This window comes from Pelodiscus sinensis, chromosome 2 (genome assembly GCF_049634645.1).
Source record: "Pelodiscus sinensis isolate JC-2024 chromosome 2, ASM4963464v1, whole genome shotgun sequence".
Taxonomy (NCBI): domain Eukaryota; kingdom Metazoa; phylum Chordata; order Testudines; family Trionychidae; genus Pelodiscus; species Pelodiscus sinensis.
In genome coordinates, this window is record NC_134712.1 from 119,837,622 (window position 1) to 119,862,598 (window position 24,977).

At 43.1% G+C, this 24,977-nt stretch overlaps 2 protein-coding genes and 1 long non-coding RNA gene across 8 annotated transcripts in view; 1 reads left to right on the plus strand and 2 right to left on the minus strand.

The window, feature by feature from the left end:
• The window catches only part of LOC102444510 (glutamate decarboxylase 1-like), a 104,863-nt gene extending 99,982 nt beyond the window's left edge, over positions 1 to 4,881 (minus strand). For 3 of the 6 annotated variants that reach the window (XM_075921408.1, XM_075921404.1, XM_075921403.1), the window contains exons 1-2: positions 4,261 to 4,881; positions 2,736 to 2,856 (exon numbers count right to left, since the gene is read on the minus strand). The gene's annotated coding sequence lies outside the window, so the exon portion shown is untranslated. The remainder of the gene's footprint in view (positions 1 to 2,735; positions 2,857 to 4,260) is intronic. The other 3 variants (XM_075921409.1, XM_075921405.1, XM_075921407.1) reach the window with 2 other exon arrangements.
• A 4,545-nt stretch (positions 4,882 to 9,426) lies between these two features.
• On the plus strand, positions 9,427 to 24,384 carry LOC142827198 (uncharacterized). Its single transcript, XR_012901728.1, has 3 exons — positions 9,427 to 9,546; positions 18,608 to 18,711; positions 22,659 to 24,384. It is a non-coding gene; the product is annotated as an uncharacterized LOC142827198 (long non-coding RNA).
• MC4R (melanocortin 4 receptor) lies at positions 16,914 to 18,687 on the minus strand. Its single transcript, XM_075921410.1, has one exon. It carries the CDS (start codon positions 18,264 to 18,266, stop codon positions 17,271 to 17,273), a length of 996 nt encoding a protein of 331 aa, XP_075777525.1. The 5' UTR covers positions 18,267 to 18,687; the 3' UTR covers positions 16,914 to 17,270.
• Positions 24,385 to 24,977: the final 593 nt, after the last annotated feature.

Consider the following 24,977-nt stretch of genomic DNA (forward strand, 5'->3'; position numbering starts at 1 on the left):
TTTAAAACTCTCACTATTTTTTATCACAAGGCTTAGAAAGAAAGAAATTCCTTGGGATCTGTGCAAGAAAGAAAGACCTTTCCTTTCAGAGAGCATCTTTTGTTTTCATGGGAACTGATTATAGTGGTATGTTCCACACACAAGAAATGTCATTTCTACTGCTTCAACAGCTGCAATAATTACTGTATTATGCTTATATATCACGTTCCATACAAAATTCTCAAAATCTTTTATACTAAAACTCTTTCTGCAATGTCATTTATTACATATTTGTAAAATGCTTAGCACAATGGGACCCAATCTAGTTCTGGCTTTTAAGTGCAATAGCAATGTAAATACTATATAATTTTTAAACAAACAAATTAATTTGAAATTCACAACAGTGCTGCACAGTTGATTATTATTATTCCTACTTTTCAGAGGAAGAAATGAGCACGAAGAGATCTAATTCATTTGTAGAAGGCTACCCTGGTTCAGCTGAGGAGTTTGCCGCTGCAGAAGATCTGCAGAATTCTTATAGGTTTGAAAAAATAGGTTTTAAATACCTCAAAAATTAACAGTTTATTTTTAAATTATGCGATGTATAAAATTAAAATCACGTGTTTATAGTTATGAAATAAATGGTCTGTTTTTTATTCATGCTATTTAAATCTAAAATGAAGCATTTATAATTATACATTTTGTGGGGACAGAGTTCTGCAGCTGGGGACAGGCTGCCAGTGGGGACAGGAATTGGGACAGAGTTCTGTAGCTGGGAACGGGAGTGGGGACAGAATTCTGTGGCTGGGGACAGGAGAGTGGGGACAGAGTTCTGTGGCTGGGGAGTGGAGGCTCCGGAGTGGGGTGCCAGTGGAGGCAGAGAGTCCCCTGTATCTGCCTCCTCGCAGGATTCCCCCGCCCCCAGAGGGAAACCAGCACGTGCCTGCCCCGGGGCTGACCCCCTGGCGCAGGGAAACCCTATGCACGCGCCTCCCCTGGGGCTGACTCACCCCTCCTGTGCGGTGCAGGGAGCCGATGCTCCCTCCTGCAGTACACCCGGCAGAACAGCTAGTGCTACTTCCGGAATCGCCGGAAGTGGCGCTAAGCTGCGGGACTTCTGTCCATCCCCGGGAAGCCTACACTACCTCCATTTTCACTGGAAGTAGGTAGTGGGGCTTCTTGGGGGTGGGAGGGAAATGGGGGCGGGGCAGACAGGATGCCTCGCAATCGACTGGTCGAGGCCTCGCAATCGACTGGTCGAGGCCTCGCAATCAACTGGTCGAGGCCTCGCGATCGACCAGTCGATCACGATCGACCTGTTGGTGACCACGGCTATAGAGCACCATATTGTTGTCCAGTTTAGTCACTTTCTCTACTCAGGTTTGCAGAAATTATGTGAAGTCTCTCTCTTCCTCAGGACAGACTGATTTAACAACACCCTTCCCCTTTAGCTACAGTTCTACATGTTAATAAAGGGAAGAATATGAACTGCTTTTCCTTTATTCTTATGCAGTGCTTTAGCTAAGAAGTGACTGGTATTTAAAAAATCACTCATGGAGAGGAGACATCTCCTAATTTTTGCAAACACAAACCCTTTTTGCAATCTAAGTAGAGAAAGTATCAAGAGCCTCATTTTTCCCTTACTACACCATGAAGTCTCCGCAATTACTTTTTGCACCAAAAACCCTTTTTGCACAGGTTCTCCTTATCCCGGAGAGGCATAAGAATCTTGCACAAAAAGGGGGTTTTGCGCAAAAAGGAAATGTCCACACTGAATGTTTTTGTGCAAAAACCTCTTGCACAAAAACTGATCAGAAGAGATTACGCAAATGAAGTGTGAGAAAATGCTAATCAGCGCTTCATTTGCATTTCCTCTTCCAGCAAAACCCGTAGTGTAGATGTAGCCTAAAGGAAGAATTTGACCCTCAAACCTGAACTTCACTCTTAAGTCCATGGGAACACAGACAAAAACCTACAGCTGCAGAGTTCAAAATGGAATAAAAATCAATTAGGTTTATTTTTCTTTCTTTACTATGACATGTTCCAGCAGTATCCCTTATTCTCTGTTATCTGTGGGAGAAAGTGAGAAAATACTTTCCCTCCTTCCTCTAAAATAATTGCCTCTTGATAATCAGAGGATAGAAGTTGCTGAGCAAAGATTTATGGAAAAGGCAACACTCAGTGGCTAGACTGGCATGATTTTCCGGAAATGCTTTTAACGGAAAAGTTTTCCATTAAAAGCATTTTCGGAAAAGTGCATCTAGATTGGCAGGACGCTTTTCCGCAAAAGCACTTTTTGCGGAAAAGCGTCCATAGCCAATCTAGACACGCTTTTCCGCAAAAATGCCCCGATCGCCATTTTTGCAATCGGGGCTTTTTTGCGGAAAACAAATCTCTGCTGTCTGCACTGGCCCTTTTGTGCAAAAGTTTTTCGGAAAAAGATCTTACATGAGATCGTCAGTGCTTTTGCGGAAATTCAAGCGGCCGGTGTAGACAGCTGGCAAGTTTTTCCGCAAAAGCAGATGATTTTGTGGAAAAACTTGACAGTCTAGACACGGCCAGTGTGAATTTGCTGAATATAGACCCAGAAAACCAAGCCAAATACTTTAACTCCAAACTGGCAACAGTGATCCTATAGAGGACAGTACTGTGCTTAAGGCATATTGGGGTGAAGAACAATGACTGGAAAACCACAGAAGCATAAGAGAAGAATGATCTATTTGTGTGGGGAGAGGGGCAAAAGAGAAATTCCACACCTGAGCTTTATAGCATTCCTTCTTCTCACACCACTGTACTACATCACCAGATTTCACTTGCAGATTCTTCTGAGTGATTCCATTCAGGTCAACTTTCCTTTCTGAGAAGCCTGAAGTCGGGCTATTAAGAGTTTGCAAAACAAAACAAAACAAAAACACATGATGATTAATCAAGGGCTTTCCCCCCAATGTTCAATTCCCTAGTGAAGGGAAATAAAACCTGCATACATTTTAATTTAAACTCCAAGAGACGGTAAGGAGGGAGGATACAAGTGAACATTCCACAAAGAGTTCAGATGCAAAACAACTAGCACCATGACTTCTTAAGTGCTGAATTAAAATGCATTAAAAAAATGAGAATTTTGTCAATCAGGGAGAGAAAAAAATTCTACTCTTAGTTATCTATAATGTAGATGATAGGAAAAGCATATTATGTATGGTAGAGGAAAGAGCTGATGGGCCGTGCTGTGCCACCGACTTCTGTTTCAAAAATTTCAATTGACTTTTTAATTTTTCTTGGGAGTCCTTCAGACTCCTTACCCAGGATTCATTTAAGCACTTGGCTGTTTCCTCATACCACTTAAAAAATTGTTCCCACTGTCCAGCCAGTATTTTCACCCCTTTTGACTCTAGAGTTCCCCTAAGGTGCACTATCTTGTCTAGAGCAAACGTTCCCATTAAAGGAAACTGCTTTGCTAGATCATCCCTGGTATACCAATTCCATTTATCCAAATACTTGCAAATCTCCAAACCATAATGTACATACATGTATTAAGCAGGCATCCCCTGGGGAGGGGGAGGGACTTCTTTAGATCCCTTTCCACCAATCCCCTAAACCAGACTCAATCATTCCTTTTCATTCACACATCCATCAGGGTCACGATTTTGAACTGAGGGGGTTCAAAACGAGCCAGGAAACAGGGAATGGAAAGAGGACCCTTCTGTTGAGTCACATTACTCGTCCGATCACCCTTGCATTCAAGATATCCTGGTCATCGGGTTTCCCCTAGCAGTAGTCTTGGGGCGGCCAGAGCCTAGACGAGCACAGACCTGGTCAACGGCTTATGTGTGTATATAGGAAGGCTCAATCCTACACCCTCTCATTCTACTCCTATTTGTCCATACGGTGGCTCATTGCACTGCGGCACAGGGTTTGAGATTTCTCCCTAGTCCCTGGGCAGCGCCAAACACACAGGAAAAGCTTATGAGGGAGGCGGAAGGGATTCAGTGGAGGCGCAACGCTCATGACCCAATGTTCTTATCAACAGGGTGCCATTGGCAAAGGCACTGCCACACCCTTTTCCCGCCTACATGTGAGTTCAAAACTCACCCCAGAACCAGAGACAAAGGGCGGAAAAGAAACATGCACACACAAGCAACCTCCACCATCACACATTCAAAGTCACCAGCGAGTTTCTGTAGGACATGTCGGGTCGAACGACTGGACCCAGACTCACTCATACAGGGCAAAACATGCACTGACACCCCTTAAATAAGAACCAGAACCAGAATAAACTAGAATTACCTTTAAGTTCTTGTGGAGAGAGTCTGGCAAACCTGTATCAGTAACAAGACTTCGTTGTCGCGTCAGCCAGGACGAGGGACACCAGCAGTCGAACCAAAGCAGCGTGGGAAGTCCTAGTCGGAGAATTCAAAGGTCTCCTAATTTTAGGCGCTGAGGACCCCGACGCCAGCTGGCCTTCCACAGCGACCATCCCCGGCGTTGCAATCCGAGTCACAGCACCAAATTGTGGAAGAAAACACAGTCTTCACATTTGTGTTTGTTTCAGATCTGCCAGAGGCACCTTTATTAAAGCAATTAAGCAGCTGCTGGGAGGGTCTTCACCAACCGGCACAGGCAGACTGCGCAGTTAGAAAAGCCCCCCAGCAGGGAGGTTACAAAGTTTTTATAGTCGGTATACAGCACAGCTTTCTCAGTCCCAAATAAAGAGACAACTACCAAATTAGGAAAAAAGCAAGATCATAAAAACAGAAAAGCATTTCTTCTGCAGATAACCAGATCGTTCCGGTTTTCTCAGAAAAAGAACAGTAAGCATTTTCCCTATCTTTATTCAACAGCATTTTCCTTCTCAGGCCTCCAAGCAGGTATGCACACTTAGTCAAAGTTTTAGGCCTACATTTAGGGCATAGCTTATTTAGATTCCACACAAGTAAAAAAAATAACTGAATTGGGGTTGACTAGTATTATTGGAAACAATCCATAGAACTAGCTCAGTCCCTCCACAGACCAAACAGAAGCTGTGACTAATTCTTGGCACTGATAAAGCTATAAAAATGGCCAGGCATGCTATTCATCTCCTTTTCCACTCCTGAAGTAGAGCAAATTATTGTGGAACACTGAGGGAAGAATGAACAGCCATTAAATATGTGAAATATCTAAAATAAACCTCCTCTTGTGATCTAAACCCAATGCACCCCTTAATCATGCACAAACAAAAAAGGAAATCTCACCTGTTTTCCATTCAGGAGCAAAACCGGTTGATCTATTAATTTATTTGCAGATTTCATACTGTTTAGTCCTAATTGTACTAAGGATTTTCTGTACAAAACTGAGATGCCGAATGTAACCTATACAAAATGACACTGAGTATGTGCCAAACACGTTTCAAATAAGGTATCCACAGGCATTTGTGTAATAGACTATATTAAGATCCTGACATTGTACTTTGCTCTCTTGGTCTGCCTCATTTTTTTTCTAAGAGAGCAGAAGAATCACAATGAAGACATAACCTGATAGTCTGAGGGGAACATTGTAAGGAAAACAAAGGTATGTGCTATGTGGAAATGACATAGGCTATGTTTTAAATAGACACCTTGAATATTTTGGAAAGGATAACCCTATGATTTTGATATGCGTGTCTTTAAGTTACACAGGGAAGCCATGGAGAGGCCAATTTTATAGCCTTGTTGAGAAGAGGGGCAAAATATTAATACAGATCAATTGTATGTTATTCATATAAATGAACTTTTCAGGAAGGAATTAACCACTGACAAAGCCTGTACTGTGAATTCATATAATAGAAAACCATCTGGATAATCACACTGCTGCAGAAGTGTTTGATATACTATCAGATGAGAGAAGGTGTTTCTTTCTAAAACAAAACAATCTCATCCTTCAGGATAGTACTTAGGGTTCCCAAGGTGTGATTTTCAACCGGAGTGCCCAATCAGCACCACTGACCAGGCCATTAAAAGTGTGGTCAGCAACCAGCAAACTAAGGGAGGCTCCCTGCTTACACAGGCTCCCTGCAGCACTGGCTCCACAAGCAGCAAAATATCTCCCCTGTGCCTCCTATGCATGGAGCAACTAAGTGGCTTCACACCCTGCTCTTATGTGATGACTCAGCAGCTCCCATTGGCTGGGAACCATGACCAGTAAGAATTGTGGACAGGGCAGTGCACAGAACCACCGGCCCACACCTCCTCCTAGGAGCCGGAGGAGGGACATGCTGCTGCTTCTGGGAGCTGCTTGAGGTAAGCTCCACCTGGAGCCTGCCACCTTGTGCCCTTCCCCCAACCAACTGCCCCAGCTCTTATCTCTTTCCCACCCTCTGAACCCCTTGATCCCAGCCTGGAGAATCCTCCTACACCCCAAACCCTCATTCCCAGCTCCACCCCAGATCCCATGCTCCCCCACACCCTTCAATTCTCTGCCTCAGCCTCAGCCTCATATAACTGAGCAAGTGAGTGAGGGTTTGAAAGTGAGGGCAGAGCCTCAGAGAAGTGGTGGAGTGGGGGCAGAACAAGGCTGTTCTGTTTTGTGTGAGCAGGCTTGCTGATAGGGGAGCAAAAGGGGGAGTTGCCCTGGAGCCCGGTGATTCAAAAGAGCCTGGAGCTCCTGGCTGCCTTTATCACAGGAACCCCGGGCCCTTTAAATCAACACTGGAGTGATGCATTGTGTTCTGGGCAGTTCTCAGAGCTGGGGGCGGGGGCAGCACCATATGCTCTGGGTGACGGGGAGGGCTGGCTGCCACAACCACACGCCCCTCTGCCTGAGGTCCAACCCTTTCAGGAACTGGGTGGAGCTGGGGCCCGCAACACCTTGCCTAGATGGCACCAGATACTGAAATAATTGGCAGCTCACTTTATCCCAAGAACTGGTCAGACTTTGACATGCAATTTTATCTGACTTTTCTTTGAATGTTTTCCCCGTTATATCCAACCTTTGACTGATCAACGGCTGATCTTTGTGACAAATTAGACAGTGGGGGCGGATTGGAGATCTACGACTACAAGAAGATATAGAACAAGAACAAACAAGAAAAAGAGTGAAAAAGTGTATAATCTCTTACTTCTGTGATTACTGCTATTTCCTTCCTCCTCCTCCTCCTCCTCTTCCTCCTCCTCATTAAGGGAGATTGATTTCTGTAGTTCAGAGGTAACTCTTCATAAAGACAGTGCTGTGGAATGAAAGAATGATATAATTTAAAACAAAGGCAAATGATACATACAGTTTTCAAGCTGCAATTTTTCATTTCTGTTTTGTAATGTAGTTACTGTATGGATTTATGAGTGCAAACACCACTGTCACTGTTTAGAAAAAATGAACTAAAACCTTTTGTTGGGAAATGCAGCACTAGAGCTCAAAGCTCACCTTTAACTCTGCACCCATGTTGTTAATACAATATGTAATGAAATGGGCATTTCTTATGCAGAAGCTTGTAGCACAATCTAATACAGTACAAGACATTTTCAGGATGCTTCACTTTTATGTCCATGTGCACAGTGTGATGGGGAGTGATCAAAAGGTGTGCATGTATTCAAGAAGCCTTCCCCATGCCTTGTGAATCCTGCATAAAAGACAGGCAAAACTATACACTCCAAACTCAGAATTCCCTGGGTGTGTCCAAAAGGGGCAGAGAAATGATTGCTCCATAGCTCTTCCCTTTTCTCAACATCAGATACAGGTTGGACCACTGTGATCCACCATCATTGGGACCTGACTGGTACCGAACAAGAGAATTTTCCAGAGTAGGGGAGGTCTCCTGCCACCAGCCATCACCCGCTGCTGACAGGCTGCCCCCGCAGGCAACATTGCTTCACCTTCCCTCCCCCAAACCTGGCTGGGCTGCTTGCCCAGCTATTGCTGGTTCCCAGGGTGGACCAGGCTCCAGCTCCAGCTCCAGTTCCTGCCATAGGGCTCTGTTCTTGTGCAGCCAAGGAGCAGCTCCACCCCAGCCTTGGCCCTGCTCAGCCAGGGGGCTCCAGCCCCGTTCTTGTGCAGCCGGGGGAAGCCGCAGGGCTCTGACCTTGTGCTCCTAAGGGCTGCTGGAGGACTCCAGCTCTGATCCCGTGCTACCTCCAGCCAGGCAGTCGACTCTGATGTCCCGCCTGGCTCTCCTGCCCTTAGGCTCCCAGGCTCTCTGCTCAAGGATCAGAGAGCCCCAGATTTTGGAGGTACAACATGTAGTAGGACCAGGCTGCACCTTAAGAAGGGGCCTAGTAGTTGTCAGTCTTCCTCTGCATGTCAGGTTGCACATGGGAACTCTGCCTCCTGGTGCTCTAGCTAGGGTGTTGCAGCTCCAAACCACCAGGCTTTGTCTACACCAGGGGTCTCCAAACTTTTCAGCCCGAGGGCCGCATTAACTATCAAACAGCAGTTCGGGGGCCGACTACACACTTGAGGTCCAAATAAAAAACAATCAAAACATGGATGTTGTTAATTATTTATTTAATATTATTTTATTAAGTTATTATTTAATAACACATTCATACACTACACATGATCACCTGTATTAGTGTGAAAGGTGAAATTGTTTCCTGGATGCCAAAATAGCAGACATTTCTGGCTTTAGATTTGTTGTCCCTAACATCAACAGTGACCTGAGATTATCATCGGACAAGTTTGTTCTCAAATTGTTCTTCACGTATTTCATTCTTGAAAATGTTTGTTCACACAGGTATGTTGTTCCAAAGATTGAAAGGTACCTTGATGCAAAAGTTTTGACATTAGGAAAGTCTTCCTTGGGCAAAAACTGGTAAAACCCCACCAGTCCTATTTTGAACTTGTCCCTAAGGAGGTCATTTGCTTGCAACTCAATGACTTCCAGCTGCAGTTCATCTGGGCAACTGGCCACATCTGCTTCAAATGGGTTTTGAAACAATCTCACTTCTTCTGCCTTTGAATCCAAAAAGGTCTCCACGGGCCGGATGAGAGGGCCTCGCGGGCCGCATCCGGCCCCCGGGCCGTAGTTTGGAGACCCCTGGTCTACACTATAAGGTTTTTGCAGCAGGGAGTATACTAACGATGGACTCATTAGTATGAGTCGTGATGTCATTAGCATATTTCTGCAGATGCTTTTTGCCCGAGGGGTTTTTGCACAAAAAGAAGCAGTGTAGCCACGTCCGTTTTGTGCAAAAAAACCCTTTTGTGCAAGATGATAAGAATCTTGCGCAAAAGGGTGATTTTGTACAAAATGGAAGTGGCTACACTGATTCTTTTTGTGCAAAAACCATCGGCAGAAAATATGCTAATGACATCGTAACTCATGCTAATGAGTCCGTGTGATGAGGCGGACAGGCCCTGCACTGAAGGGCAGGGAGTAGGCCAGGCCCAGCTGGCTGAGAAGGCCCCGCCCCTCCAGCCTTGCGGGGCAAGCTCCCAGCAGAGCCTGGGTATAAAAGCAGAGGGAGCCCTGCAGCCAGGGAGGCTGTAGGGGGAAGGAGGAGGAGGCCAGGCCGCGCCGGTGTTTCTGCAGCAGCTGAGATCCGAGTTGCTTCCCGCGGCCAACACTGGAGCAGAGCCAGCAGCCGGGAGGCAGGAGCGCCCGCAGCCCCAGCGACAGCCCAGGTGAGGACCGGTCCGAGGGGCCAGCGGCCTATGGGGGAACCAGGGCGTGGCAGGAAGCAGCCAAGGGCAAGGGACCGGTCGTGCGGCTCGGTGCGAATCAGCCGGAGTCCCCGCCGCGCGGGCAGGAGCCATAGTCCCTGCCTAACGGGCCTGGGCTGGGAGCCGGTGCAGAGGGAGGCCCGGGTCCCCCAGCGCCTGTTTCCCTACCTTGGGCAATCAACCCCTGGCCCAGGAAAGGCTTCTCCGGTGGCTGGGCTTCAAGAGCCTTATTTACCCTGCTAGAGGGGCATTGACTTTGGGACTAGGCTACTAGAGCCATATAAACCCTGACAGAGGGGCACTGGACTTTGTGATGAAGCCGAGGGAGGGGACTAGCCCCTTGACAGTCCGTCATTACCATACTCTCTGCTGCAAAGACTTGTAGTGTAGACATAGCCCCAGGCTCTGACTAAGGTTATGTCTACAGTAGAAGCACTGCTACTAGCACAGATACAGCTCTGCAGCTTGACTACTCTAGTGCTGTCATGTAGACACTTGCTACAGTGACCGATGAGGCTTTTTCCATTGCTGTAAATCTACCCCTTTGAGAGGTGGTAGCTAAGTTGATGGAGGAATTCCTCCATTGATCTAACAGTGTCTATACCGGGACTTAGATCAATTTAAACATGTCTCTTGGGAGTGTTAATTTTTCACACCTTTGAGTGACAGGCTGAAATTTTAGATGTAGACCAAACCTCTGTGATACAAATTAGTCTTGGGTGAGATCAACAGAACAAGTCAAATCTGGACAAGATCAATTAAGTATTTTAACATGAATATTTACAACTGAATCATTTAAGAGGCTTTTAAGTTTCAGGCAGAGCCCTCTTTCATGTTGCCTCCCTGCTCTCCAGTGGTAAGATCTAATTGTTTAAAAAGTAAGGCTCTAGTTCTTATGATTGCTGAAGTAGTCTCAGAACCATGAATCATGTGTGACAGATGCAGTGACCTCAACCTGGCTTTGTAGAACCCAAATGTGTGACTTCTTTCATTCATCTCAGTGGGTACTAACTCCGATGGTCAGTAACAATACTTGAAATGTAAATGTTAACTATTTCAGTGCTCAAATCATGTAAAATATGGGAGGAATAATTACGCAGTACAGATTGGTGCAATTTTCTCTGAGTGACATCTCATTTTGGCCCCATAAGGGAGTGGGCTTGGGAGAGTAACTACAGTTTCACCCAAACCCAATCAAGAAGGAGCCAAGGCCAAGAAGTTTAAAGGATCCCAATTAGTAGGGATACCAAATTTCTAATTGCACAAAACCAAAGATCCTGCCCCTGCCATGCCCCTTCTCTGAGGCTCTGTCCCCACTCACTTCATCCCTCCTCCCTGTTGCTCCCTCTCCCCTACCCTCACTCCCTTGCTTATTTTCACCAGGCATGGGCAGGGAGTTGGGGTGCAGGAGGGGTTGAGGGCAACGGCAGGGGGTGTGTCGATGGGTGTGGAAGGGGATCTGGGCTGGGCCTGTGGGACTGAGAGTGCAGGATGAGGCCAGGGCTGGAGGTTGGGGTGTAAGACAAGGTGCAGGCCCTGATAGGGAGTTTGGGTGTGGAAGGGGCTCAGAGCAGGGGTTGTGGCTTTCCAGATGTAAGATCCGGGTGGTGCTGACCTCACTCGCTGCAAGCAACGACGTATTCCTTGGCTCCTAGGCAGAATCATGGCCAGGAAGCTCTGTGTAGTACATAATGTCTCCTTCCACGGTCATCGCCTCTGTACTTCCACAGCCGGAGTTCAGGACAGGGTGGGGGCAATGCAATATAGTCCCATGGCTGTCCCTCCACAGAGCCAAGGGACTATATTATATTTCAGGTCTTATTTTCCTACTGGTTGTTGAGCATATTAAGACGTACATTTTTCACAAGCTACTCTCCCAGTCATGAGTGTTAGAATTTTTTTCCCCTAATGAAAGCTCAGATTCCTAGAGTTTTCACAAAAAAACCCCAACCCCCCCAAATATGACAAAAGTTGTGATAAAGTCATGAGAGTTGGCAACAGTGAGCAATTGGGATGTTTGGAGATATAATCAGATTTATTATCCTTTTTGTTATAACAAGAAATTTCTGTAGAAAACAATATTAGTGTTGTTCATGTAGTTGATATGAAAGTTAATAGTTATTTACTTTAATATTACTGCAAGACAATACATACATGATGCAATCGTATGACCTTTTTCTTTTCTGTTTGAGAGAGCAGATTTTTTTCTAGAAAACAATATATAGTTTGTAATTTTTTTTTCTGGCTACGTTTAATTTAATAAGACACATTCAGTGATTTTATACCTACTGACAAATCCAGAAATTAAATATCCCAATTAAAATATCCCAGCTGTTTAAAATATCTTATTATTATCCATGATACTGAATTTGTCCAACCACATGCAATTTCTGTGATTTAAAGCAGTTAGAAAAGTCCAACTCTAAGCATTCATTAACATGGCTTTTTGAAGCACACAAGCTGGAAGCAGATGATGGCCAGGAATTTTATTAAAAGTGCAAATCAGGTAGTGGACAGCATTTATCAGCTAAAGGTAGTGTGGGATCAGACAGTTAGATCAATGTACATTATGCAAATATCAAGATTTTTGAAAGTGATGATGTGATTTGGTTGCCTCAATATTTGGATGCCAAAATAGAGAAAATTTCAAATAACTTTTGAAAATTTTGGATTAAAGTTTTACATTTAAGCACGTAGCTGCATAATCTCACTGTTACAGGATTTAAAACCTCAGTTGTTTCCAAATGGCATGGAACTTGCTCATATTTTGATCAGCTTTTAAGATCTGCAACTTCAGTGGCAGAAGTTCTTCCATTGTCAATTTAAACACCAGAATAAAATCCCTGGCCTTCATTATAGTCAAGGGGAGTTTTGACATGGAGTTTAATGAGGTCAAGAATTCATCTCAATTAAATAACCTGAAATACAGGAGGATATTTAATCCCTTTCATCAAAGGAAGATGTTAGGATTTTAAAGACCCTCTGGACAACAATGAGTTGGATGACCCCATGGAATTTCTATCTTTGATTCATGTACCTGGCAAGAGCAGATCATAAGTAGTGGCCCAGATGCTTTCTCCTTTACACAGTACAAAGAGAAAAGAATTTTGCATCAGGAATGACTTAAATGCTACATGTTATTGACATGCCATTAAATACTAATGCCTTTATCTACAGGAAAAAGGGATTTACTTTATTAGTAATGATCATTAACTACTACATGAAGGTGTTGAAAAGAAAACCAGGGTGCCATTTCAGATTTCAGTTGGGGAGGGGAGCAACATGTGCATACTATGATGCGGGGAGAAGAGAGTGCGAGTGTAGGGGTCAGACTGAGGACAGCATCTTCAGCAGTGTTAATGAGAATGCTCAGTACAAGCCAAACAGCAAATTGAGGGGACCAATCCTATTCACCCCCACCACACACACAGATCACCTCTTATTAAGACTACTAAGGAGCTGGAAAACTCTATTTTTTGGGGAGACAACTTAGCAATTAGCTGACAGCAGCACTTTATTTCATTCCTATAGAAAAGAAAGACAATTTAAATAAATATTAGATCCATTCAGTTCCAACACTAGCACATTCTAACATCCTATCACAAGTTACTTAGGCTATGTCTACACTACATGCTTTTTTTGAAATAATAGAATGAGCATCTGCATTGCAAGCCCATTATTTCAAAATAACTTCAAAATAACAGGCTTCTTACTCTGACTTCTGTAACTCTCATTTCACAAGGGGTAAGGGAAGTCGAAGAACAAGTGTTCTTTTGACTTCCTACTGTGCAGACAAATCCAAAAGTCAATTTAAGGTACTTTGACTTCACCTATGCAATTCACGTAAATGAAGTTGTATATCTTAACTCAATTTTAGCCTGCAGTGTAGACATACTGTTAAGGGATTAAAGATGATCACTTTGATAAAATTCCTGCGTCTTTATTCCACATTTAACCTTCAGATTAAAAAGAACCTTTATACTCTTCAAAAAGAAAACTACTTTACCATCCCACAATCAGCCTAAAAGAAATCATAAGAAGCTACATTTATACACCATACCAGAGAGCACAGATTACTACACAATTTTTATATTCAGACCCTTTGCCTATTTCTGCATTTCAAAAAAATGTGCTCAGTTACCTAAACAGAATGGTTTTTATGCTTTGTTGATACTAATTCTGAATATACTTGGTATTCTGTTTGTCTACCTTGTTATTGCTTTTAAACTATTCATATTTTAAATCCTAAAAAATATAATGTATTAGTGTGGCGCTTGGGTTGTCACATCAAGGACTCAAAATTTAAGAAATTCCCTCAAAATGTCTTTGCTCCAGGAATATTAGTTTCACAACACTGGACACTTTTTCTTCCTTTTCCCCAATGTCAAATATGAAATATCCACATATTATTCTTTGTTATTAATGGACAATATAAAATAGACAAGATTTGCAAGGAGTATATGTTTTCATTGCCAGAACAACCTTAACTCTGACCATTGTGCACAGTAGGAGTTGCACTTGTATAAGTGGCAGGACAATTCGTCCCAAAGAGAAGGAATTAGTACATTTAAAATGTTAGTGCAGAACCAGTCTTAGCTAAATCCCAGCAATGTTTGGGCTGGGGTGACTGATTTTAAATAAATTCACTTTTGAACAAAGACTAAATATTCCAGCCCAAAAGTTGAACTCTCCTTATAGTTCCCATATAAAGGAGTTAAAATGTATCAACAGTGCTAATCGTGACTATTATAGTATATAAAGCAAAAAACCTCACAGAGTTCTTTTACACACAATTTCAGATTAAGGGCAAAGAGCTAAGCCTCAGATTACAGACCTCTTCACATAAGGGTTATTTTAACAACAAAAGAGTCATTTCAGAGAAGTACAATTAATTTCAATGTTACACAGCTATTTAAAGCATCATCAATTAGCACATTACTAATGCTCCATGTTTACTAATATTGCATCATTAACTTCATTCTAGTTGATAGCATGCTTCTATTTAATGAGTCTTCTTGGGCATCACCCCACATCCACTGAACTAACAGAGACTAAATCATGTTTGATTTTCTTTAAGCTGTTTGCTTCCAAGGAATTTGAAACTAATTTGCAGGAAACAAACTTGTGAAAAGCTATACATCTTCCTTAAGTTAACTGACTTACGGACTGGGAAGGATGGATAGTGCAAGGATGGACAACTGGCATCAAGCCTGCTGAATCATTTTATTTGGCCTGCCACAGTCCATACCAGGTGTGAGATCAGGAAACACAGTGTTTAAGACCTTTCAAAATATCTAAAGTTGGGCATCCAAAAAGTGAGCCATATTTAAATATTTAGGCCTGTGACTCGCCATCTGAATATAGAACTAATGCAGGAAAAGAGGAAGCAGAGTTTTAGGTACTTTTAAAAAAACCTCTTTGGTGTGTTTTTTCAGAGTTATTTTATAACCTTTGCAAATTGAAAATTAGGGTTGCCAGATGGTTTAACAAAAATACCAGACACACTTGACATTACATCACAATCTACATTACACCTTATTTAGAAAATACCAGACATTTATATTTTCTCGATTTGTTTCCTGAACAGAAAGCTCAAGTACTGGACTATCCAGTTCAAAACTGGACACCTGGCAACCCTAAATAATAACTTGGCAAAATTGCACACATAACAAACATTTTTATACCTCTAAACACAAATGGCACTCTAATTACAAAATGTGTGTTTTAAATATTAGTTGCTTTAATCCAGTGCAAAGAAATATTATGAAAAAGCATTTTGGGGCAAATACACATGTAACTTTTATAATTTGTTGTGAACATAGAATTTTCTTGATGAAACAATTGCTTTCCTTTTGTGGAATCTGCATTTTTTTCACAGAAAGATGAAAAAGAAGAAAAAATGTGTCTTTAAACATTAATTTAATCTAATTTAGGTATGAAGATGTTAACAAGCTTCAATCATAAATATGTTTATTGAGCAGTGTTTTTGCAGGACCAAGTTAAGATTGTCTGTGTGAACTAATTATGCATTTTCATACTTGAACATGTTTGCATTTTTTAGGGTTTCCCTTAACTTTGAATTCACTGAGTTTTTAGCGTTTGATTTTGGAACAGACACACAAGTGATTAGACACAGGTCACTGGCAGCACTGGAAGTAGAAAATGCATTCCATTTTTACTACATGAGTTCTCCACTCAATTCCCGAAGGACATTCTTATCTTGCTCAGTGGCATACACTGAATGATTTAATCATCTCAGTGCAAGTCCTAGCTGACAGGTGATTTTATTAAAAGGAAAGTACTATAAAATATTCTACAATAATGGTGAAGCAATACATAATTCAGTATTTCACTATTACTATTGAATACTATGGTATTTATATAATGAAAGGTACCTGCATCCTGCTCACAAACCACAAGTGATACCACAAGTGATATAGGTAGTCTCATTAGAGAAGGAAAGGACAGAAAATACTCAGACTGAAGTTGTCTTTTAACCTTCAAGATGGATCCCCTGATACCAAAATAAAGCTATGTATAGAATCTTGTGCGATCAGTGCCCTTCCAGTGCATGGAAGGATTAGATTTTTTTATTGGCAAATGTTGATAAATCTTGATTTTAACACACACAAATTAAAGAAAAATATATTTATCAATAATTAAAATCAAACTTTACAGATAAGCAAAGCAAGAAAAATGCTGCTTGAGAATTTAACAGTTTGATGTACTGAATATATTTAGGTGTGTGATATTGACAATTGTGTTTTAGTGGCTATAAAATTTTAACTTTTTAAATCTCAACATCTATTATGAAATGATATTGTCTGACCCTCTCGTTGCCTAACTTCCATAATTTCCCATAACTGTGAACATTTAAATTGATAAAAATAGATAAAGCTTAAAATAAACTTTAATATTGTCTATCAAAATTCTAAAAAAAACAACCCCAAAACCCAAAAATTCTGCCAACACTACCCCTATTACATCTGTTCACAGATAAACAGATGATGTAATCCTCCAGTGATGTCACTCTGGCAACTTTGTCCAGAATTAAATGTCACTCTAGGAAAGTATTTCCACTTGCTAAGCTGAACTTCACTGTGTTATAAACAATTACAGTATATATCTAGCTGTCCCCTCATGTATTAGGGTATAAAAATCTTACTCATTTTTTACAGTATATACATCAGTGGAAAGAGCTTTATTCAATCAACCATTAGACAAAAAAAATATAGAATCATTAATCAATAGTCTAACTGAATTTTACATTTTCATGTATGTACAATGTAATACATGGATGAAAATAACTAACTTCCTCTCTTCTTTAAGGTTAACAGAATAAGGACCATGGAGAGTAATGCATGTGTATTTTAAGTAGGCAACACATTTATTTACCAACATTGAGGAGCTACAAATGATCATATTTATTAGTATGTCACAATCCAGAAAGATTTACATTTTTCTTTTACTTACAGTCTGGTGAGGATTTTCCCCGGCAAAGTTAAATAATCACTGCTGTAGCTTGCATAAGCACTACACACAGATATACATTATTCATGAATGAGACTTATAACTGCAAGAAAGAGAGATTCATTATTAAAGGTATAGCCCATGTTCTCTTGAGAAAAGTGCTAGAAGGCTTAGAGGTCTGTGATATTTACGCAAAATAGCTTCTCTGTTTCCATTTAATATTTGTTGGACAAGTCACAGAGCCCTCGCAGGTAACAGCAGCATATGATCTCCTTGAAGGTTTTCCTGAGTTCTTGACTCCGGAATGCGTAGATAAGTGGATCAATGATAGAATTGCACATGATGAGAATGAGGTACAAGTTAAAGTGGGACATGAAACACACGCAATAGGGGTTATGGGGACAGGAGATGTAGAAAATCAAGTGGAGGAAAAATGGGGCCCAGCACACAACAAAAACCCCTATCAAAATGGTCAAAGTGATGGCCCCCTTCATGTTGGCACCTTGACGAATTGTGCCAGTCCCTGGAAGAACTGCAATCTTTTTTATATGCAGTCGGGCCAGCATAAACATGTGGACGTAGAGGGAGGCCATGAGAACTAGCATGGTGAAGAACATGCTGATGAGACAGATGATGACAACACTGCTGTCTGAGTAAATGATGAACAAAATGCCTGAAATTGTGCAAGCAGCCCAGATGCATGTTATGATGATCCCTACACGCTTCACTGTCATGATATTGTGGTACTGGAGAGCGTAAAAGATGGTAAAATACCTGTCCACGGCTATTGAAAGCAGGCTGCAAATGGATGCAAGTAAGGAACTGCAAATCACTGAGTCAATGACGTTGTCAATGTTTACGGTGAAACTTTGTGCACCAGTATCTGTATTGTTTAACAGGGTGATTACAATGGTTTCTGATCCATTTGATAGACTCACTAGCATGTCAGCCACTGCCAGACTACAGATGAAAAAGTACATAGGTGAATGCAGATTCTTGTTCTTGGCAATTGCCACAATGACCAAAACGTTCTCCAATAAACTTACAATGCCCAGAGTCACAAACACTTCAGGAGCGACAGAAAGTTGCTCATAGCACCCCCCAGAGGAGTAGCCTTTCCCACCTGACTCATTGGTACCACCATGCAATCCATAGCTGTGGTTCCAGAAGTGCAGAGGCTGGTGCACACCATGGTGGCGTGTGACGTTCATCGTACAAAGTGCAGAGCCACCTCCACGTATCTTTCCAGCTTGCTGCCTTTTAAATGTCAAGTTTCTTTTTTTGCCTTTCTCGTAGTCCTCCTTTGACTTTTCACTTGAAAAGTTATCACAAAGGTCTCCAAGGAAGAAAACAGTTAAAACTCTGGCATGATACCAAACAGCAGGATTTCAGAATCTGAAATGCTGGTTTTGTCTCTTTCAGATGCAGTTTCTAATGATCATCACTTCTAGCATGGTTATTAAGTTCCATGATATTCAGCCTACAGCTGTTTTGGTATTAATTGCTTATATCTTATATTGATGCATTCGGATATTTTCTTGTGTTCCATTAGGAGAGGTAAAGTGAAAATACTCAAGTGACTGCTGCTGAGCGGAAACAATTTCAAACCACAGGCACCACTCTGTCAGGCAGTGTATGTTTGCAGCCGGTTTTATGGTGAGTAGAGGGGAGAAAAGTATTCAGAGGCATGCTCCTCCTCTGCTGTGCCTTCAGCCAATAAGGCTAAGGAACAGAGAAAGTCTAGGAGATGCTGATTACATTTTAGGACTGCACATCACATAGCAAAATAGTTTCAGATGCAACACAGCTCCCTCCAGTTACAGGAAATTAGATTTTGTTTTGCTTCCTTATCTTTTCAAAATAGTTTAATTCCCCTCACACTCTACCACACTGGGATTTTCTGCATCATCACCATTGCTTCTTACAACTACAGCTGCTTTTAGAGCCTTAAAGAAGTCCTTAAATTACCCTGATGCCTTGGGTTATTCTTTACATCTCTTTTTAAGAACAGAAAGTTGTACTTCATATGCATGCAAAATATGCTCTAGACTGGGAATCAGCTGAACCCAGAGCTCCTCTTGGCTCTGTCACAGACTTCCTGCATGATCTTGGCTGTTATTTAATCTTTATGGCATGTCTACACTACTAGGTTTTTGTGCAAAAATCAGCGGAGTGTCCATACCTCAAGCATGTTTTTGCAGAAAAAAATACAGTAAATTGACAGGACAGAGGGCTTTTGCCGGTAGAGTTATTCCTCTCCCCACGAGAAATAACTCCTTTCTGCGCTACAGCTCTTGTGCAAAAAGGCACAAGTGGACACTATGCAGGGGTTTCTTGCGCAAAAAGAGCCTATTAGAAAAAGCACAGGTACTCTGATGGCCATTCTGTGAATGACAATCAGCGCTTTCTTGCACAAGAGTGTCCATGCAGTGTGGATGCTGTCTTGCACAAAAGCACATCGCTTTGGCGATGTACTTTTGAGGTGTGGATGAGCCTTTGCGCAAGACCCCTTTAATGTAGATAAAGTCTATGTGCCTAATTTCCCTATTTGTAAGATAGGGATGATTCCGGAGAAGTGGTGTGAAGATAACAGTATGTTTAAAAAGTGTAAGGCATTCAAGTGTAATAAAGCAGGAAGGGGAAATCACAGAAGGGTCCATAACTATTCTACAGATGATTCTGAGCTTTGAGACTCACCATCCTCCCTCAAGTATCAGCCTCACTGCTGGCAGAGTTTAGCACCAGATATTGGGCAACTAGATTGAGCAACTGCTTTTTCATTAGTTTTTCTGATTAGTTAAGCAAAGTTGTGACTTCAGATAAAGGTGTCTTAGGGATAACCAAAAGACCAAATAGACAGAATGTCCCAGTGTGATCAATAACCATCCCACAATGCTGTGCCCCATCAGCAGGCATGACAATAGTCTTAATTGTACTCCTGTCAGCTCTGGCTTAAAAGCTACTAAAAATACAATTCTAGAGGGGGAAAAACAGCAAGAGGCCTTAATATTTTTGTTCATCAACCCCTATAAAGTATTTTTAAAAATACACAACTACCAAACTAAAAGCGAATAGAAACTAGAAAGAACAGAAAAGGAGAAAAATGGCACTTGAAAGCTCTAAGTTCATTTGAGAATTGTTCAATGAGCTGTTCTTTAACACCTGACAGGAAAACAGAAGCAATGGCAGCTCTAGACATGGGCGATGTGGGCTGCTGCCTAGGGCGATGTGATGATGGGGGCACATATGAATAGTTTCACATGAATGGGATCTCCTGGGGCCAGCCACTAAGCAGGAGGGGAAACACAGCAGCCAGCTCACTCAGGGTCAGGGAGGACAGAGTCCTCACTCGTCTCAGGTAACTCCTCTGCTCTGGTGACAGCAGCAGCAAGCTGGGTGCCCAGGGGCACTCCCCATTCTCCCTGGGACAGAGGACCTCCTATAGAAGCTCTGTGGGGAGTGCTGTGGCAGACTGAGGGTACGTCTAGACTTCCGCGTTTTGTCGACGGAAGTTTTGTCGACAGATACTGTCGACAAAACTTCCGTCGACAAAGAGCGTCCAGACACATTGAGTTCTGTCGACAAAGCAAGCTGCTTTGTCGACAGAACTCCGTAGTCTGGACGCAACGTTACAGGCAATAACACCTTCTGTCGACAGAGTTCTGTCGACAGAAGGTGTTATGCCTCATAAAATGAGGTTTACCAGCGTCGACAAAACTGCTGAGTTCTGTCGACGTTATGTCGACAGAACTCAGCGGTAGTGTAGATGCTGGTATAGTTTTGTCGACAGAAGTCCACTTTTGTCGACAAAACTAGGTAGTCTAGACACACCCTGAGCTGGGGCAGGCTCTGGGTGGGTTGCTGAGTTTGGTGGGGTCGAGGGAGCGTGAGTGCATGCAGCTTCTCTCTGTCCTCTGCCTAGCTGTGGTTTAGAGTAGCCCTGCGGAGCTGGTCTGGGTTAGTTGTGGAGCAGGACTGGGTCCCCATCCTCTTTTCTTCTCCTGCTCCCCAAGAATCCCACTTGTCTAGGAATGGGCTTTCTCCTGGCTTTGTCCACAGGACTGGTGCACTGGGCACACATTTTGTGCTTCCATCACATCCCTTTCCTGCAGAGCAGCGACACATGGAGGACATTCAGTGCATTGGCTCACATGCCCCCACACCACTCAATTTTCTGCTAGGGTCTGCCTGCCCAGCTCTCTCCTACGCCCTCTCCTGCTTGCTGGAAGCAGCCTGGGGCCTGGAGAGGAGGGATAAACAAGGAGCTGGTGCACCAAAAAACTGAGACTGGAGTAGTAGGGAGGAGGGAAGGCTGTTGCTGCTGCAGCTGTGCAGAAAGGGAGGGAGGAAGGAACAGTTGCTTTCCTATAGGGGAATTGAGGGGGGAGGGCTGTGCTACCAACTGGGGAAGGGGGTATGACTCTTGAGTTTTTGGGAGGGGGGGGACCTTTAAATTTTGCTTCCCCATCAGCAGTTGAAGGTCCTGTCTTCCCTACTCCCCTGGCTCAGAAACTTTACTTATTTGGGGGGAGGGGGAGGGTGCTGCTGTTCCCCAATGTGAGGCAGGTGGTGAGTGCAGAGGAGATAAGTGATTGTTACTGAGATCAGCCATCCCATGTGTCTCCTCCCAACAGGAGAGAGAAATGGGGTCACAGTGGGTGGTGTCTGCCTGGCTGAAACACATACTTTTCCTTCAAGTGTTAATCACCTACCCACCACCCTTGGGTTCTGTTTGTTTTTACTACAAGTTGTACTTAACAGGGTGCTAAAATTCCACAGGGCAGGGAGGACATGTCAAAGCTATTGTTGGGCACAGTGTTATTATTGCATCAAAATTAAGAATAAGGAAATTTTCTTTCCCCCATCTTAACCTGCCAATCATCTTCATGATCTGGAAGTCTCTGGGGTTCCTAGTGTGAGGATGTGAGGATAACGTGTGATTATTGTGACGTTCACTTTCAAGCAGGCCCTTAAACTCAGAGACAACTGAATGGGAATATAGGCTCTGCCCACAACCCCTCCCACCCCCCCTCCCCCAACCCCATGCTTCACCCCCTAGGGATACCAGATACTTTCACAAAAAATCCCAAACTGGCAGGGAAAAAGAAAAAGGTCACTGCACCTTTAAACATCCATGTGTTCCTTGCTCCATCCCCCGGCTCCACCATATGCAGCAGGGGAAAAATGTCCCCGCTGGCCTTCCATCAAAAAAAAAAAAAAAACACACAGAAAATACCAGACATTTTACATGTCTGGTATTTTCTGGGTTTTTTTTTAACCAGACAGGGGCCACAAATACCGGTCTTTCCAGGCAAAAACTGGATACCTTGCAACCCTATTCACTCCTTCTGCTCTGGCTTATAAATATGCTTGATAGAATGAACTTTTTCATTTTTATAACTTTGTGTAATATATGTTGTTAAGATTGTCGTCTTTTTATAATTTTCACAGTTGTGGGAAATTATGGAGGGTGATCTGATATTTTTTAATGACAGTAGAAGTTGAGTTTCAAAGAGTTCAAGCTTTACAGCTGTTAAAATACAGAGAAACGAGATGGGTGAGGCAATAATTTTTTTTTTTTTTTTTTTTTTTTGTAATTTTAGACAAGCTTTGGTTGTTGAGAGATTAGCTCTTTGAGCTTCACTGACCTGGAGAAGAACTCTCTGGAGTTCCAGAGGTTGTCTGTTTCACCAACCGTATTTGATCCAATTAAAGATATTACTTCATTCATCGTGTGGCTCGCATCCTGGTATCCACCTGACTACAACAAAACAGGAAAACCCACTAAATATCAATATCACGTCAAGATATACAAAATAAATATCCTAAAACCAGACATGATTTGTTGATTTAACATTTCATTCAATCATCCATTTGTAACAAGCGCAGGTCAGAAGTATATATCACTCAGTTTTAACTCTAACAATTCTCAACCAGCAGTTTTCTTACATTCCCTATCTGTACATATGTAAGCGGGGGAATGGTCCCGCTATTGTGGGGAACTTTCCTGGCTTCTATACACCCCGGTGAAATGAACCAGCGAAAGGATCTGAGTCCCCGCTCCCACTTCCTTTACCCCACGGCTCCCTGATCCTGAGGGCTCCCCCTCCACTCTCCTGAGTAGCAGAGCCCTTGAAACCCCAACAAGGCTGGGCCCAGGTTTCCTGGGGCTTAATCCCTGACCTTGTAGTCACTAGGGGCAGGAGTTAGGGTGTCCCCACTCCGAGGTGCTCTCTTTACACTGCAGCCCTTCTTGGCCCAGTGATCACTTCATAAGGTTCAAAGCAAATACAATTTATTAAACAACAACGGATTAAAGAGAAAAGAATAAGAAAAAAATGAGAATGGTTAAATGAGAACACACAGCCCTGCTCTGTAGCACAGGGACATCAAAACAGCAGCCTGCAGAGTGTAAGGACAGTCCACAGTCTCTTTCTTAGAGGCCCTGGATATGCTGCAGGGGGGGCTACAGGCTGAGCACCCTAGCCCTGGTAGTGACCACACAGTCTCAAGCTCGAAGTGGCCAGACCCCTCTCCCAGTCCAGAGCCTCTCCCCACACTTTGCTGGTCCCAGGTGCTCACCACATCCAGCTGCAGGCTGTGCTGCTTGGCCAGTTCCAGCTCCTTGTGTTGCTTCTCTGTTCCTTTTGGCTTTCTGAGCACTGCCAGTCTGCTGCTCAACACAGGGTCTGCATTCCTTGAGTTGTGTATGCCTGGCTCTGCTGCTGCAAAAACTGCCCCTCAGCACAGCTTGCACTCCTCTTAGCAGTGCCTCAGCTCTCTGTTCCTTTTGCAGGACTTCTTCATACAGCTTGCACTGCTCTTTTCAGCTCTCTGTCTTTGCAGGACCTCTTCTGCACACAGCTTGTTTGTTCAGAGAGAGGGAGAGCCAGAACAATCCCAGCTCACAGGGAGGACGGGGCCTGGCCTCTCCCCTTCCTCACTGGCCTGTCCAACCTGTCAATCAGGCTGAGCTGGAGTGTTGGCTGCTTTCCATTGTCTCTGGGGTCAGTCAGTCTCATGAACTCTTCCCCCTCAGATACTGGGAGCTGGCAAACCAAAAACTCCCACAGAGTTTTAGTAAGGGGTAACAGTCCCCTTACACATAGTTTAATTATTACTGATGGAAATATTTCAGGATTTGTGTGTACTGTGAAATCAACTGCTAATTTCTAAGTTATTTGCAAAAAAAAAAAAAAATCCTAGTGATTTCAGGTGTCTAAATATCCTCCCTGTCCCGCCGCCACCACACATCTGAAATAGCCCCCCTGTGAGCTAGAAGTGGCTAGAGGACTATAGGAGGGCTATGGCCTCAGGCAAGATGCAACCCTAATCTGACAGCATGGCACTCACCTTGAGCTGCAGGACAAGTACCAGGCAAAAGGGGCAAATGCAGCTGCAGCAAGGAGTTTCCAGGGCTTCTGCGGGGCAGCTCAAACTGTGGAGGAAGAACCCACTGAAGGGTGAGTGACACACTCAGGTTTTTCACCCACTGTTTCATTTCGCAATCTGATGCCATTCAAAAACAGCAGCCTGACTTCTGTGCCTTATGTCTTAGGGTAAATATTTAATCTAAAATAATCCATTCCCTTGTAGCTCTTAAAGGAAGGGCTTGGCCAAGAAGCACTGAAAATGACAATTCCCTTTGCAAAGGGCAGAGATATTAATGGGCCCAGCACCCAGGAGAGCAAAGGACTGAGCAGCTTACTTCCTGTGCCCCAAGGACATGCCTTGTCCCTTAATCTCCTAAGACTCCAATTTCACCTGTTCTCTATGGAGAATACGGTGGGTCACAGTCTTGCCTGTCAGAAGCAGTGTTACAGTTTGCAGCAGCAAAGGCAGCGCTGCCTTCTGAATTTTAGCTCTTAGTGAACAACATTTTGTATTTGTTCTTATTCATTAGTTTAGTGTTTAGCTTAATG